The 16,943-nt window shown below is 43.6% G+C and overlaps 1 protein-coding gene across 1 annotated transcript in view; it reads left to right on the forward strand.

Moving 5' to 3' along the window:
* Positions 1-16,943, forward strand: part of TRPM8 (transient receptor potential cation channel subfamily M member 8) — a 70,567-nt gene that overhangs the window by 30,258 nt on the left and 23,366 nt on the right. The window contains 8 exon segments of the mRNA XM_044002758.1: positions 399-494; positions 4,401-4,530; positions 5,720-5,865; positions 9,058-9,170; positions 10,570-10,786; positions 14,244-14,286; positions 14,289-14,334; position 14,378. Coding sequence (XP_043858693.1) covers positions 399-494; positions 4,401-4,530; positions 5,720-5,865; positions 9,058-9,170; positions 10,570-10,786; positions 14,244-14,286; positions 14,289-14,334; position 14,378 — 792 coding nt within the window.

Consider the following 16,943-nt stretch of genomic DNA (forward strand, 5'->3'; position numbering starts at 1 on the left):
GCATGTTCCAAAAAGATTTCGATTGGCTGGAGCCCTGAGCTGAATTTATGATGATGGAGTTCAAGGGGAATGAGGGTAGTCATAGATTTGGGCACAAAACACAACTTCACAACAGGAAATGGAGAGAGAAAGTTAGACAAAAGATCTTCCGGGGGCTCAGTCTACTACAAGTTCAATCTGAGTCCGCAGAAGCCGCGAGTTAATGCAAATTCAGCCTGCCCTCTGAGCACTGCTCACTTTCCCAAGGGTTCTTGGGTCTCAATTTTTATTTTTATGGCTATTCAGGTTTGAGCTCAAGTGGCCATTAGGACTTTCCACGTGGCTGATACTTGTCAGCGTAGGTCACATCATTCCCCTCCGTCGATACTTACCTGATGTCATCCTCCTCTTCCTCTCAGGATGTATCACCAATCACAAGACATCCCCTGCAAGCCCTGTTCATCTGGGCCATTCTGCAGAACAAGAAGGAGCTCTCGAAGGTCATTTGGGAGCAGGTAAGAGCCCTCACCTTTCCCCTCTGCCATCCCCTCTCTGGCTTTCCCAGGGCCGGGATCCTACTCTCAATATGTTCATCAGTGAAAGGAAATGTTTGTCTGGCAGAAGGACACCTTCTAAGTGAGAGCTCCCTGAATGACAATCCTACCTCTTATACCTATCACCTGTGTGACCTTGGGCAAGTAACTTCATGCACCTAAGTCTCGGTTTCCTCATTTGTAAATGAAGGGATTAGACTAGATGACCTCCAAGGTTCCTTCTAGCTTGAAATGTACAATGTTATGATACCATGAAATAGTGTGCAAAAATCAAACCCTAACGTACTAGTGGATAGACTGACTAAAGGCTCCCTCTTCAGAGGAACCAAGAGGATGAGGTGAGCTTGTCCTAAACCCCTCCTATTCTCTCTCTTTTTGTAATATGTCATACATTTATTTTTCACATACATGACATATGTAATGTAAATTTTCTACATTATTAGTTAGATATACCTAGATATATTCTAACACATATAACTTAGCATTTTAATTCCTTAAATAACTGTTTTATAAATAACAAATACATATCGATTTATATAAATATTTTATATGACAAATTTGTTTAAATATAATTACTATATAAATAATACCTAAAGCACAAAATATATGTGTTTGTATAAATACATATATACCTCCTGTACCCTTCCCAGATTAAACATTTTAATTTATATTTTTCTATTCCAATCTCTATCCCTCCCTCATCCCCTCCCCTCCCCCTTCCCGAGGCAGTAAATAATCCAGTATGGGTCATAGATAAGTGATCATGGAAAACATCACCATATTTGTCACTTAATGAAAGAATGTGAAAAATAGCATGCCCCAGTCTGTTCCATCAATATCAGTTCTTTCTCTGGAGGTGGATAGTATGTTTCATCAATATTCCTTTGGGATTGACTTGGATCATTGCATTGCTGATAATAGTCAAGTCATTCACAGTTCTTCATCAAACGGTATTGCTGTCTCTGTGGAGAGTATTCTCTTGGCTCTGCTCACTTCCCAAAACATCATTTCATCCATGTGTTTCCAAGCTTTTTTGAAGCTCTTATTTTTTCAAATAATTTATATAGCATTGGAATTAATTGTTCTTTAAAAGTTTGGTAGAAATTCCCTTGTGAATCCATCTGGTCCTAGAGATTTTTCAACTCATTCAACTTCTCCTTCAAAAACCCAGATGCTATACCACTTGGTGGATGCATGTTAAGTATTGATATGACTTCGTTGTCCATGGTACCCCTCAGCAAAATATAGTTTCCCTCTCCATCTCCCCCAGCTAGATCTATTTTTGCCTCTGTTCTGTCTAAATCATAATTGCTACCCCTGCTTTCCTTGCTCCAGCCAAAGCATAATAAATCCTGCTCCAACTCTCTACATTCACCCCTCGGGTATCACTCTGCCTCAAATGTGTTCACATTTATAGTTATTATGACTAACTGTCTATATCTCTCCATGCTATTTTTTCATCTGCTCATCCTTCCCATTCTGACCCCCACCCTCTCCCTTTCCACCAACTGCCTTACCCTATGATCACCGACCTATCCTAATATCCCTCCCCCCATTACATCATCCCTATCTGAACTTCCCTGTAGGGTAAGATAGATTTCAATATCAAAACTTAATTATATTTGTTGTTTCCCTCTTTTTGCCACCTTTGATGAGAGTAAGGTTTAATCTTTGCCATGTCCCCTATCTTCCCCTCCATTATGCTAATTCATTTATTCATCTATTCACCTTATTTATTTGTTCATATATTTATTTATTTAGGTTGTTTTATGCCTCTTTGTGTATGTGTGTTCATCCCATTCAGTTTCTCCCTTCCTACTTCCATGCAATTTCTTTTTAGCCCTTTATTTTATTTTCTATGGTGTTTATATCATCAATGTCATCTATGATCAACCAAACAGTCTACATATACTCTTTCTAATCATTTTCATATTACATTTTTTAGAATTACAAATATTATCATACCTTAGTATTACCTTATGACCACAAGCTCTTTACAATATTCCTAATTGCATTAAACTTACCTTTTACAATAAAGATATTGAGAATTACAAATATTATTTTTTTCATACAGAACTAGAAATAGTATAACCTTATTAAATTTCTTAGTTTTTCCTTTCTTGTTCTTTTTTTACCTTTTTTTGTTTCACTTGAACCTTGTATTTGGAAGTCAAATTTCCATTCAACTCTGGCCCTTTTAATCAAAATGCTTAAAATCCCTCTATTTCCTTAAATATCCATTTTTCCCTGAAGATTATATTCAATTTTGCTGGGTATGTAATTTTGGGTTGTAAACCTAATCCTTTGCCTTCCAGTGTATTATATTCCAGACCCTGTGATTTTTTATGTGGAAGCTGCCAAATCCTGTGTAATTATGACTGTAGCCTCAATAGTATATGAATTGTTTCTTTTTTTGGTTGCTTGCAATACCTTTTCTTTGATCTGCTGAGTTTTGAAATTTGGTTATTATGTTCCTGGGAGTTTTCATTTTGGGATCTCTTTCAGGCAGTGATCGGTGTATTCTTTCAATATCTATTTTGCCCTCTGATTTAATATTTCCAGGGCCCAATTTTCCTTGATAATTTCTCGAAAGATGTTGTCCAGGCTTTTTTTATCATATCTTTCAGGTAGTCAATAATTATTGTATTATCTTTCCTGGATCTATTTTCTTGGTCAGTTGTTTTTTCAATGAGAATTTTACATTTTCTTGTATTTTTTTTTTTGCTTTTCCTGATCTTTGTTTTACTGCCTTATATAGTCACTAGTCCTCCATTTGTTCAATTTTAATCTTTAGGTGGTTGCAGTGGAATAAAAGCACCGGCCTGGTTCACCTGAGTTCAAATCAGCCTCAGACACTTGACAATAATAGCTGTGTGACCCCTGGGCAAGTCACTTAACCCCATTGCCCGCCAAAAAACGAATTATTTTCTTCATTTACTTTTTGTAATTCCTTTTCCATTTGGCAATCCTCTTCTTCTTCTTTTCTCCCTCTTTTGCCTGCCCCTATGGCAAGACTGTTGTTGGCAGTCCCCCCCCCTTTTTACTCTTGGGGGGAAATCCCTCCCCTTAGGCCAAGCAGCATTTGCCCCCTAAAATTAAGAGTTAGAGTCATATCTGAAGTGGAAAGGGAGGCCAGAGGTCATGTGAGCCAACACTGCCATCCGAAAAAATAAAGAAACTGAGGCCCAAGCATGTTAAAGGATTTTCCTCAAGGGCCCCAAGGGAGAAAGTAGCAGATCTAGGCTTTAGGCTCACACAAGAGCTCTTTCTGCCAGGACTTCTCAGCAGACTTGGTGACCTCTAAGGCTCTTTCCAGCTCTCTGTGTTCCAGCTCCAGTTCATATCTGTATTAATGGGCAGGTTTCAAGTGATGGAGAGGGAATGGTGGAAACAAAGGCACAGGAATAGGAAAGTACAAGACGTGTTTATAAATGGAGAGTTGTCCAGTTTGGCTAAAGAGTACATGTTGGGGAAGAGGGGGAGAGGTGGTTAGGAGAGTCAGTCAGTACTAGATGATTGAGGGCCTTGAACACCAAGCTTTGCTCAACTGTCAGGAGACCTAACAGGTGTCCTGAGCAGGCTGCCCTTCAGGAGACTGCTGGCAACTGTAGCAGGTAGCTCTCTAGACTTGGAGTCAGAAACACCTGAGGTTCATTCCTACTTCAAACCCCTTATTAGACAAGTATCCGGATCTTGCTAAGCCTCAGTTTCCTTATATGTAAAATAGGAATAATAACAACACCCACCTCCCGGGGTTGTTATGAGGCTCCAGTGAGACCTGGATGTGAATCCCTTGACAAACCCTATGTGGGGGGGGGAGCAAGGGGATCAGAGCCCAATCTTGACATTGTCCTGGTCCCCCCACAGACCAGGGGGTGCACTCTGGCAGCCTTGGGAGCCAGCAAGCTGCTGAAGACCCTTGCCAAGGTGAAAAATGACATCAATGCTGCAGGGGAATCTGAAGAGCTGGCGAATGAGTATGAAACTCGTGCTGTGGGTGAGTCGCCAAAGAGAGAAGGCCCCCAGTTCAGGGTGGCAGAAACACAAGGCAGTGGTGACTTTGTCCTGTCTTGTGGCTCTCCTGCTCTGCTCCTTGAAGACAAAAACACCCACAAATCCCAGGGCACTGGTCTGTAGTCTGCAGAGGCCATTCTCTGCCCTTCTGCCATACAGTGGTGTGTCTCCCCCTCTCTGGGGGGACCAATGGACCAATAATCAATCACCGATGCCTAGTCTTTCAGTGTCTGAACATAGCTCAAGGGGCCTGGGGGCCTGATCTTATCAAGGGCAGCTGTTACAAGGGCACCTCTTACTCCCTCCCAATTTATCCTGCCCATGAATCTGCTGTTAGCCATTTTTCTTCATCTGTCTCTGTCTGTCTGTTTCTCTCTCCATCTCTTTCTTTATCTCTTTCTGTGTATCCCTCACTGTCTCTCTGCTTCTGCATCTTCTCTGTTTCTATCTCTGTCTCTTTTCTTGTATCTCTCTGTCTCTCTGTGATTGTGTGTTTCCCTATATCTGTCTTGGTCTCTCTGTGTTCCTTATTTTATCCTCTGTGTCTCTGTCTCCCTTCGTATTTCTGTTTCTGTATCTTCATCTCTTTCTCTGTCCCCAAAGAGCTCTCTGTCTCTCTTTGTGTCTTGCAACAATTAAAAAGTTCAAGAAACATAGTTTCTGGGTAATTTAATTATTTCATTAACAAGACCAGCAGGTAATTAAAAAAGGATGGTCATTTGGCCCTCTCTCTTAGACCAAAGACCCTTAATGGTGGTGAGGTCACAGTTTAATTGCCCTTCAAAGAGGAGGTGTTCCTGAAGGATACTTAATCACCTCAGATTGGTTAATTGAATGAAAGGTGAGCTATCTTGAGATATCTGACAAGTCCCTCAAATCTTGGTCAAAAAGACACCAATTTTCATATCATCTGTATTGATAATAGCAAGAATCAGCCTTTTCCCAGGACCTGTCAGAACAAACACTATGAACAGGAATACACCCATTAGTCCAAACTTGGGATTTCTTCTACTATCTGATCAGATCTTGGCCTAGGTAAATCTCCAACACAAGTTTCCCACTGGTTGGTACCTGGATAAGGAAGCAGAAAAGGGGAAAATCTTGGTCCTAATGCAATAATTAGTCATTAAATACAGTCTGTCTCTCTGTCGTTGTGTGTGTTTCTGTCTTAGAACTCTTCACAGAATGCTACAGCAGTGATGAAGATCTAGCTGAGCAGCTCCTGGTGTACACCTGTGAGGCCTGGGGTGGCAGCAACTGTCTGGAGCTTGCCGTGGAAGCCACAGATCAGCAGTTCATTGCACAGCCAGGAGTCCAGGTGAGAACCCATCCAACTCTGTGTGAGTCTAGAAAACGTCCAGACAGTGGACGCTTCCCCCTCAGACTGCTGGGACAGTTGCCAGTGATGCTCTTTTTCTGTAGGAAAAAAATGTGGCAAGGGAAACAGGACTAGGTCAGATAATGCTTCCTGACAGTGTCCCCAGGTTCAACTTTGCAGCTGCAGCTGCTCAAAGAGGCTGACATTGCAAAACATCAGCCAAGCCCCACCTATCTCTGAAGTGGCCCCAACCTCAGCGCTCTGTGTGCTCTTCAGGACCCTGGCCAGTGCACAAGGACGTCAAGCATTTTCCTGCTTTTGTCTCCTAGAGCTTTGTAGGATTCAAAGTGGGGTGGGATCTCACAGACCTAGTCCGCCCTTCCCCCTCCCATCTTACCCAGGAGAAAACCAAGGCCCACAAGGGTAGGCCACTTGCCCAGGCAGAGATGTTCGCGCATTTGGGGCAAATCGCTGGTGAGTCTTTCACCTGTGTGCACGCACGCATGTGCGGAGGAAGGACCAGGAGCCTTCAAGCCCGGCTCCTCTGGCTCTAAGATTTCTGCTTTTCCTAATCTAACCCAACTGCTAAGTTTTTCTCTGAGTCAGTCAATGAGTACTTACTAAGGACCTACTACGTGCCCAGCACTGTGCTGGCAACAAAAATACACAGACAAACCGTCCTTGCCTTCAGGGAGCTCACCTTCTCTCAAGGGGACCTGAGGCACGCATGGAAATACCTACAAAATAAATGTAAGGTAGTGAGGGGAAGGGAGGCACCAGCAGCTGCCTTCGAGTGACACTTTCAAGCAGGGTTTTCTCTCCTTTTAAGCTCACTTTTGACTTCATTTGATCTTGAATAGCCATTATTTCTTGGTTCTGAGCTCACAGAGAGGAGAGCTGTCTGCCTTGTGAGGCAATCATGAGCCATGCACATAAACCTACTATCCTGTCTAATTATCCAACATCCCACTGGGTATTTTTATTTACCCAGCACTTGAGAGACTAGCAATAGGAATCAGGGCTCCTGTTGAAGGTCAACTCCTTGAGGGTAGGGACTTGCCTTTGCCACTCCAGGACTTTACACATTTCCTGGCACACAGTAGGTGCTTAATAAATGTTTGTTCGATTCAATTGAGTTGAAGTTTTTTGGTGTAAAAGAAAAAGCTCAAGAGTAGGAAGCAGAAGACTCCTAGTTTATCACCCAATTTAGCATGAACTAGTTACCACTTACTAGTTTCCTCTTCTACAGGACAGTCCTTCTCATACTTGAAAACAGTCTCTCGGTCAGCAAGTCAGTCAATCCACACTTATTAAGTGCCTTCTAAGGGCCAAGCACAGTGCTAAGCACTGGAATGTTGTTTGTCCTTTATTTTTCAAAGAGGATCGATGACATCAGGAAAAAGAAAGGCAAAAACAATCTCTGGGCTCCAAAGAGCTTGCATGCATATAGCTATTGTCCATCCCCAGCCCCTAGCTTCTCTTCTCCCAGGCAAACATTCCCAGTTCTAGCAATTCTCCTTACCTCTTGGAGCCCGTCACCAGCCTACTCACACTTCTCTGCATTCTTCCCAGTGTAAGGGGCTAAAATTGTAGCTAAACTATCTAAAACTGAATGAGTGGTCGCCAATAAATTATAAGCTTTAGCAAGAGTATTTAAATGTTTAAGTATTTATTAAGGAGCATTAGGATCAGAGAGAAAGGTAAAAATCTAACTATTTCTAAGAGACCCTATCATCCAACCCACCATGGAGAGGTCAGGAACCAAAAAGAGACAGCACCCCTCTGCCAGTGTCCACTTCTTACTTCGTGTCCTCCCAGAAATGGGAAGCCCCTCAAGTTGATTGGCTGGTAGCCTTGATAGACAGTACCCACGAGAAAACGTCACTTCCTGTCGCTAAGGACCTTGGCCACATGGCTCAGAGGCCTTCTCCTCATGGCAGAGCTTTTTTTTTTTTTTTTTTAGTGAGGCAATTGGGGTTAAGTGACTTGCCCGGGGTCACACAGCTAGTAAGTGTCAAGTGTCTGAGGCCGGATTTGAACTCAGGTACTCCTGACTCCAAGGCCGGTGCTCTATCCACTACGCCACCTAGCTGCCCCATGGCAGAGCTTTGCTACAGTAAGTCTCCAGCAGGTGGCGTCATTCCAATTGTTACACCAGCTAATTCAAGTCCTTCTCAAATGTAGCATCTGGAACCTAAGCCAGTGTTCAAGATCTGGGCTGACCAGGCAGAGTAAGGAAGGACTTTCACCTTCTTACTCTGGGACAATCTGTACCCCTCCATGCAGCCTGATTTCTCATCACCTTTGGCATCTGCCTTATCACTTTCTTGCCTTACATTGACTTTGCAGGCTAACAAAAATTATTTTCAAACACACTAATTATCTTCCCACTCAGCTATCATCTTATATGTGAAATGTTGACTTTAAACCAAATTGTACATTTCTATCTTTACCCTTACAAAGTATTATCTTAGTAGATTCAACCAACAGTTCTAACCTATTTAGATATTTTTGTATCTTGTTTTCTCCTCCAGTGAATTATAACTCACCTTTTTGGCACATCCAATAAGTGTAGCATCTATTCCTTTACTTAAGACATTGATTAAAATGTCAAAGAGCACAGGGCTCTATGAGAACAGGGCATATGACAAGGGCTAAGAGTAATCGACAAACACTGTCTACTCAATCCCTGAATTCTGATGGGAGTGATCAGAAGTATATTAGGTCAGCCCTTCTGCAAATTCCATTTCCACAGCAATCAGCACCGGAGAAAATAAGAGCACATTTATAGAGATGCAGTCAATTGCTGGGTGTTGGTCCATAAGTGAATCATCCAGACAGCAGTTGATTTGTGGTTAGAGCTGTGAATCACAGTTCACTGCATCAAGTCCACCCCAGAGATGGGATTTAGCAAGTGGAGGTGAGGGTGGGGAGAGTAGGGGAGAGGGCATTGCTTGTTTGGATCATTCATTCTCTTCTTCTCCTTTAAAGCACGTAATAGAGAGCTGACTGTGGCAGTTTTGTCTTCTGCTCATGAATCAAATTTGTCATATTAAACATTGATTCAGAGAGATGGCATCTTCAGGGTGGGGGGAGTGGTAGAGGATGAGGGAAGCCAGCCTTTTGTCCTGTCCTGCTCTTTGTCACCATGACATAGAATGGTCTCTACTCTTTTGCCTCTCTTGCCTCCAGAATTTCCTTTCCAAGCAATGGTATGGAGAGATATCCCGGGACACCAAGAACTGGAAGATCATTCTATGCCTGTTTCTCATACCTTTGGTTGGCTGCGGTTTTGTCTCCTTCAGGTAATGACCATGATTTTCCCCCAAAGGCTCATTCAATGAAAGAAAGTGAAGGAACAGAGATGATGGAATTCACCAGGTGACCTCTAGGAATTACCATTGGTCTCTTTTCATGACAGGCCCTTTTGGGGCTGCCCTCAACAGGCACTTCTATGACCAAGCTTGATTTAAGCCACAGCCTGTTGTCATTCTATCAAGGGTTCCAGATTTCGAGCTGAAAGGACCTTCAGGTCACAGTAATCCAACTCCTTCATGCTCCAGTTGGGTAAACTGAGGCCAGAAAAGTGACACACTAGGCCATAGATGTGGGACGTGGATGGACATGAGAGGCCATCTCATCCAACGTTCTGAAGCGGGAGCAGAGAAGCAAAGGTGAGTTGGCCAAGGTCACACCTACCTACTCTGTGGGGCTGCACTGGCTCCTATGTCATTCACCACATGTTTCCTAGGCTATAAATATCTATGTGCATACATGCATGCATGTGTGTGCATATGTACAGTGCACCAGGTGGGTTATGTGTGTGTTGTGTGATTTATCCTACTGGGCTGCAAACTCTTTGCTTTTGCATGACTACAGCATGTTGGACCACTTCCTGTGGTGAATTGGTAATAACAGACTCTAAAAAATACATTAGATTTTTTAAGATGAATGTGCTGATAGAAGTATAGTGTGGGATACTGAAAGTAGGAAAAAGTAAATCGAAGGCATTTGAAGGGTGAATTATGCTCGAGGGGAGGAAGATCAGGAATGACCTGCTAGCACTTGAGCTGAGCCTTTCTTGAACCTAGGGATTTCAAAATGCAAGAGTGAAGGAGGATGCTCCAAGTCTGGGGGATAGCATGTGCAGAGCCTGGTTGTGGGAGAGCAGACTATGCGTGATTCTGAATTTCCTTGTTGAAGTATTGAGCAGTGCTTCATTTGGCAAGGACAGCAGAGCCTAAGGGGGCTCTCTGAGGGCAACTTGAGTATTTTTGTCTTCTAGAAGTAGATTTCTAATCCATCTAGAAAAGGGAACAAAAATAAGCAGGTTCAACCCAGAGCTAGCTTTATTTGGTGGGACAAAGGATTTGGTCCTAGAATGGTTTACTATGGACATTCATTCATTCATTCACTCATTCCTTGACGAGCCTTTATCAAGCACCTACCCCTCAAAGGGAGGTTCCATTCTGTTGGGGGAAACACTAAGACACAGAAAAGTAAGTACAAAATACCTACAGGCAGGTGCAAAGTCATTGGGGATGGCCTGGGGTGGAGTGGAGGAATCCAGTGGGCTTCCTGTAGAAGGTGGCACACTGGGCTATTTTAGATATGACCACACGTAGGGCGCAGATCCATTTCACAAGGAGTAGGTTGCATTTCCAAAGGACCAAGTTGTCTGGGTTCATGTCTTTCGCCCCTCAGGAAGAAACCCATTGACAGACATAGAAGGATCATCTGGTCTTACCTGGCTTTCTTCACCTCACCATTTGTGGTCTTCTCCTGGAACGTGGTCTTCTATATCGCCTTCCTACTGCTCTTTGCCTACGTGCTGCTCATGGATTTCCACTCCGTGCCTCACACGCCAGAACTCATCCTCTATGCCCTGGTCTTTGTCCTCTTCTGTGATGAAGTGAGACAGGTGGGCAGCCCCCAATACTCAAGGGGAGTTCAGCTCTCTCAGAAGCCAGAGAACAGGGGCTTGTCTTCCACGAGTCATCCAAAGGGGAACTGGTCTAAAGCTAACTTTCCTATTGTAAGTAAGACCTGAGGACAAGGAGGGACTTTACACAGTCCCCTCAGAGCTGTGAATCCTTCATCAGCTCAATGAAAGTCCCCTTCAGATTCCAATCCTTCTTCTTTCTCAACTGCAACTTAACAGGCATGTATTAATCACCTACTCAAAAACACATGGCGGGAGAGGGGAGAAAGCATGTAGATATAAAAGGAGACATAAATCACACACTGAATGTGTGCAAGGTAATTTTTGGAAGGCCCCAGCATATAGGGGGTGGGGGACCAAGGACGGTTTCACATGGAAGGGGAGCCTTGAGTTGAGTCTAGAAGAGCGTTTGGGATTCCAAGAGGCAGAGGTAAGGATGGAGGGAATTCCAAAGCTGTGAAAAGGGGAATTCTAGTGGGATGGGGGTATAATGAGGAGGTGATTACCAATTTGGGGGACTAGGGGAAGCTTTTGGAAAATGTGGGGTTTGGGGGCAGCTAGGTGGCGCAGTGGATAGAGCACCGGCCCTGGAGTCAGGAGTACCTGAGTTCAAATCCGGCCTCAGACACTTAACACTTACTAGCTGTGTGACCCTGGGCAAGTCACTTAACCCCAATTGCCTCACCAAAAAAAAAAAAGAAAAAAAAGAGGAAAATGTGGGGTTCAAGTAGGGTCTGGTGAATAGGAATACACCATGTGAAGCCTGGGGGGCGTATATCAGGGTGAGAAAGGGCAAAGAGGTGGGGGGGTGCAGGATATGTTACAAGGATTGTGGCTGAAGCATGTAGAGGGTGGAGATGAGTAGTAGGAGACAGGGCTAGACAAGGATGTTGGCATCAGATTATGGAGGACCTTAAGAGAATAGGGAGCTAAGGTAAAGATTTTGAGGAAAGGAGTTTTGTCAAGGCATCATGGCATAATAGAGAAGTCACAGAACTTTAGGTCAAGAGAACCTAGGTTCAAATCCACTTTAGATACTTACTAGCTGAGTGATTGGGAAAGTGGCTTAACTTGTCGCCTCAGTTTCCTCATCTGTAAAATTTTAAAGAAGAGAAATTCATGGCCTCTGAGATTCCTGACAGCTCTAAATCTATGATCCTATAGTTTGTGGGTAAAATAATTCCTTTGTCCACCATGTAAAAAGGCATATTTGATGAGGAGAGCAATAAGAAGATAGAGGTAGGAAGACTTGTAAGAAGGTCATTATAATCATTTTATAGCAGGGGTGGTTGGTGGGGCAGGGATAGTGGGAACAGAAAGGAGGAATTGGACAGGAAAGATCTTTCAGGAAGGTGGAAACCACTGGATTTGGTCATCAGTTTGTATGCGAGGGGCATTGTTGTTTAGTTGTGTCCAACTCTTCATGATCCCTTTGGGGTTTTCTTGACAGAGATAGTAGTGTGCTTTAGCATTTTCTTCTCTGGGTTCTTCACAGATAAGGAAACTGAGGCAAATGAGGTTAAGTGACTTGCCCAGGGCCACACAGCTAGGAAGTGTCTGAGGCCAGATTTGAACTCAGATTTTCCTGTCTTCAGGGCTAGCACTCTACTGTATTCCCTTAGCTGCCCAGAATCAGAGGACTTGATTTAAAATCTCACTTCTACCTGTGTGACCCGGGGCAAGTCACTTTCCCTCCCTAGGGAAGTTTCCTCCTATGTAAAATGAAGGAGTTGGACTCACTAGCCTCCTGGCTCCCTCCCAGCTCTAGATATATGCTCCTAAGATCCTCTAAGACTATAAGTGACAGGAGACTTGCACATCCTCATTAGAAGACCGAGTTTCTTCACTGGCATTTCCTGGCAACAATAAAATCACAATTCTGATCACCACCACCCATCAAAAATAATCAGGCAGGGGCCACAAGGTGGCGCAGTGGATAAAGCACCAGCCTTGGAGTCAGGATGACCTGAGTTCAAATCCGGCCTCAGACACTTAGCACTTACCAGCTGTGTGACCCTGGGTAAGTCACTTAACCCCAATTGCCTCACCAAAAAAAAATAATAATCAGGCATCTAGATTCAATAATATAATAATGGCTGACATTTATAAACATCTTATCCAACCCTCTCAAAACCATGTAGGCTAAGGACAAGAGTTATTATTTTACAGATGATGAAACTGAAACTTAAAGATGTTATATGGGGGCAGCTAGGTGGCACAGTGGATAGAGCACCGGCCCTGGAGTCAGGAGGACCTGAGTTCAAATCCAGCCCTCGGACACTTAACACTTACTAGCTGTGTGACCCTAGGCAAGTCACTTACCTCAATTGCCTCACAAAAAATTAAAAAAAAAAGATGCAATATGAGCTGTGTGCCCATGGTTGCATAAGAATCAAGTGTCAAAGGAAGAACTCTTCTGTTTCCAAGTCTAGGGCTAGACTTCAAATGGATTCAGTCTTGGCTCTTTTACTCATGTCACCTTGAGCAAGTCCTTTCACTTCTTCATGTGCAAAATATGGGAGGGTGAACTCGATAATCTTTCAGGTCTCTTCCAACTCCATGGTCCTCTGAAGTCTATGGGATATAGGCAGAATTCTGGAGAATCTGCAAAACCAGATTGGGCATCATGAATGAGTAGATAGATAGATAGATAGATAGATAGATAGATAGATAGATAGATAGATAGATAGATAGATAGATAGATGATGGATGGATGGATGATGGATTGATAGATAAGTAGGTGATAAAACATTTATGTGTTTGCCATGTATGAGACATTATACACACCAAAGCATATAAGACAGTCCCTGACCTAAAACAGCTTACATTTTAATTGAGGAAGGAAGAGAATACAAAATGGGAAACCGAATGGGAGCCCAGACATGATGAGGAGATGGCCCAGAAGTGATGTGGCATACCTGTCCTAAGCAAGAGCCCAGGAACAGAGTCTATGGTCCTAGTGAGGGGGGTTGAGGATGACAACCCAAGAAGAGACAGCAGTGCAAGATTAAGATTCCCAGTGATGATCATCATTGCCAATGTTCACTGTTGTTGGAAGGAACTATTGGCTCTGAACCATTCTTTGTAGTCAATACCTGCCCCCACCCCCCTGCCAGGGCATGAGCACTAGCTCCCTGAATAGTCTTCAAATAGGAAATATTTATAAGTGCCTGTTGATTTGCCCTACATGCTGTCAGTATGTGTTCTCCTCTTTCGGGGGTGACATCACGAATGGTCACAGCTCTCAGGATAGCCAGGTAATTAGTCAGAAGGTCACAGTATATCTGTGCAGCTGGTTCAGTGCCTTGCACAGTCACTACAAAATGAGTTGGTAATAAATGAACAAAGCAAGCAAAGAAATCTGGGAGAATGGGGGGATGTGGGCAGTCAGTGCTTCTAATGAGTGGTGTTCCACCCCCCGTCTTCTATCCTACAGTGGTACATGAATGGGATTAAGTACTTTACAGACCTGTGGAACGTCATGACACTCTTGGATTGTTTTACTTCATAGCAGGGATTGTCTTCCGGTAAGAAACTTTGCTAGCCTTTCGAAATCCTGCACTGACTGAGTGTTCCATTAAATGGAGAAAGGGTTAAAATTCAGGGTACAATACGTGGTCTGATCCACCCCCATCATGTTGGGGGTACCCCACATCATAAGGAGCCATGATGATATCTCTATGTTAGCAAACTCAACAAGGAGTTTCATACTTCCCACCCCCATGACACAGACATGCTAGGTCTCCTCTGGCATGAAGTGGGGTGCCAGTCATCTCTAGAAAGACACTGTGCTCTGCAGGAAAGGAGCACTGGACCTTGGAATTTAAAGGACATAGGTTTGAATTTCAGCTGTCACTTACTACTCAGGGTGGCCTTAGACAAGTAACACCTTCTATTAGTTCCACCTGCCCCATCTGTAAGATGGGGGATAACAATGCTTTACAGGCTATCTTCTTCACACAGTCATTGTGAAGATTATAACTGTAGCACTGGAAATTACTTTAGGTGCTCATCCCAGTCAAATGCCTTCATTTTACAGATGAGGTTCAGGGAGTCTAAAGAAGGTCACTCCAAGAGACTCACAGAATTTAAGAGTAGCAAGGGACACAAGCAGCCCCCTGGGTCAGCCTCTACACAAAAGAAAATCCCACTAAGACATACCCAACAAGCGTTATTCAACCTCCACTTCAAGATGGCCAGGAAGGAGGAATCTCTCCAGTGAATCCTTCCCCACCCCCACCACTTGGATGTTCCGTCCAATGACACAGTGTCCACCCATCCACACCGGCCCATCCATACTGTAGATTCTAATGGAATCTAATAGCTACCACGTATAATTAGGAAAGTCATAGTCCATCTGCTCACAGAGCTTACAGAACAAGTAAGAAGCTCTAAAGACAACTTAGAGAGCCTCCTTCTACCAGAAACAGGGCATCTAGTAATGCCTCAATTTGCTTTCCTGTCAAGGGCGAGGTCTCTTGGATGGAACAGGAGACAATGAATGTAACGGGCTCCTCTGGACATCACTGTGGCCACTAGGGGGACTCAGAGTGAAATAGCAGCTGGGAGATCCTCGGGGGAAGCTGCCCCATCACTGAAAGTGTTCAAGCGGAGGCTGTATAACTACCTATTGAGGATGTTGTCAAGGGGGATTCTGCATTTGATGGGAGGCCTTTTCCAGCAATGGAACTTACTGGTCTATGGTTTAAAAAGTAATGAAAATGAGGAGCAGCTAGGTAGCGCAGTGGATAGAGCACCGGCCCTGGAGTCAGTGAGTTCAAATCTGGCCTCAGACACTTAACACTTACTAGTTGTGTGACCCTAGGCAAGTCACTTAACCCCAATTGCCTCACCAAAAAAACAAAAGAAAACAAAAACAAAAACAAAAACAAGTAATGAAAATGAAATAACACCCCCTGAGGCTCTTCCCAAGCCTGATCTTCTGTGATTCTGTAGTTGGTGTCAGCGTGTTCTTTTTAAAAAAATAATAAACATTTTTATTTAAGGTTCGAGTTCCAAACTTTATCCCTCCCTCCCTCCCCTCCCCTCCCCCTCCCTAAGGGGGAGTAACAATAAAAGGTTATACATGTTCGGCATATTCTTTTACTCAGGGCTTGTGATGATCTATCTGTGCATCTGTAAGCCAGAGAATAATCAAATGCTCAGCCTCTGAGCCAATGGGTAGCACAGACCTGAGATTAACTCTGGGTCACCTCCACTGGACATTTGGACATTAGAAAATATCCCCAACCCAAATCTTCTGATTAATCAAGTTAAGTGGCTCACCTGTGGGAATTCCAGGGTGATTGAACTAGGTGGACAATAAAGAAATTGATTGAGGAATCTACCCCACTCATTAGCCATTAACAGAAGTTCATTTGCTCATGAAGGTTGTTCCCACCTCCATTCTTTTATATCACACCTTGAATGTTCTCCCACCACACCTTGACCTCTCAGAATCTCGGTCTTCCTTCAAGACTCAGCTTAAGAGCTGCCTTCTGTAAGAGCCTTGCCTTCCCCCCACCCCCTGCTCCAACCACCCACAAGTTCTTCACCTCTGAGGTTGCTACTTTGTAGGTGTCTTGAATGTCCCTATTTATGTTGTCTCTCCTGTTAGAAGGTGAGGTCCTTGAGAACACAGTCCCTTTTTGCTACTATTGTTATATCCTTAACATTTAGCATAGTGCCTAGGATTGTGTGATATGAGATATGAGATGATATTATATGATACGATATGATGTGGTGTGTGGTGTAGGGTATGGTATGGTATGAGATAATAGATGATATGATACAGTATGATAGGATTGAATAGAATAGCACATGACAGAACATTACACAATATGAGTGCTTAATAAATGTTTATTGGTTGAGTTAACTGAATGAAGCCAATTGGCATTATTCAGAGCACCCAGTCCCTGCTTCCATGGTGTTCTCCTGACACTGTTGGACAGATCCCTTTGGCTTTGGACCATTCCCTAAAGTGGGACCACCTTATCCCCTTTATCTTACCCAAGAAATGCACACAAAGATTGTTGTTTCAAATGGGAAGCCTTTGCGGTTGGAGCACCAAAGCAGCCCATCCACAGACATTCATTAAACCCCTCCTGCATGCCAGGTACTGTGCTAGGTACTGGTC

The sequence above is a fragment of the Dromiciops gliroides genome, chromosome 4 (assembly GCF_019393635.1).
Source record: "Dromiciops gliroides isolate mDroGli1 chromosome 4, mDroGli1.pri, whole genome shotgun sequence".
Taxonomy (NCBI): Eukaryota; Metazoa; Chordata; class Mammalia; order Microbiotheria; family Microbiotheriidae; genus Dromiciops; species Dromiciops gliroides.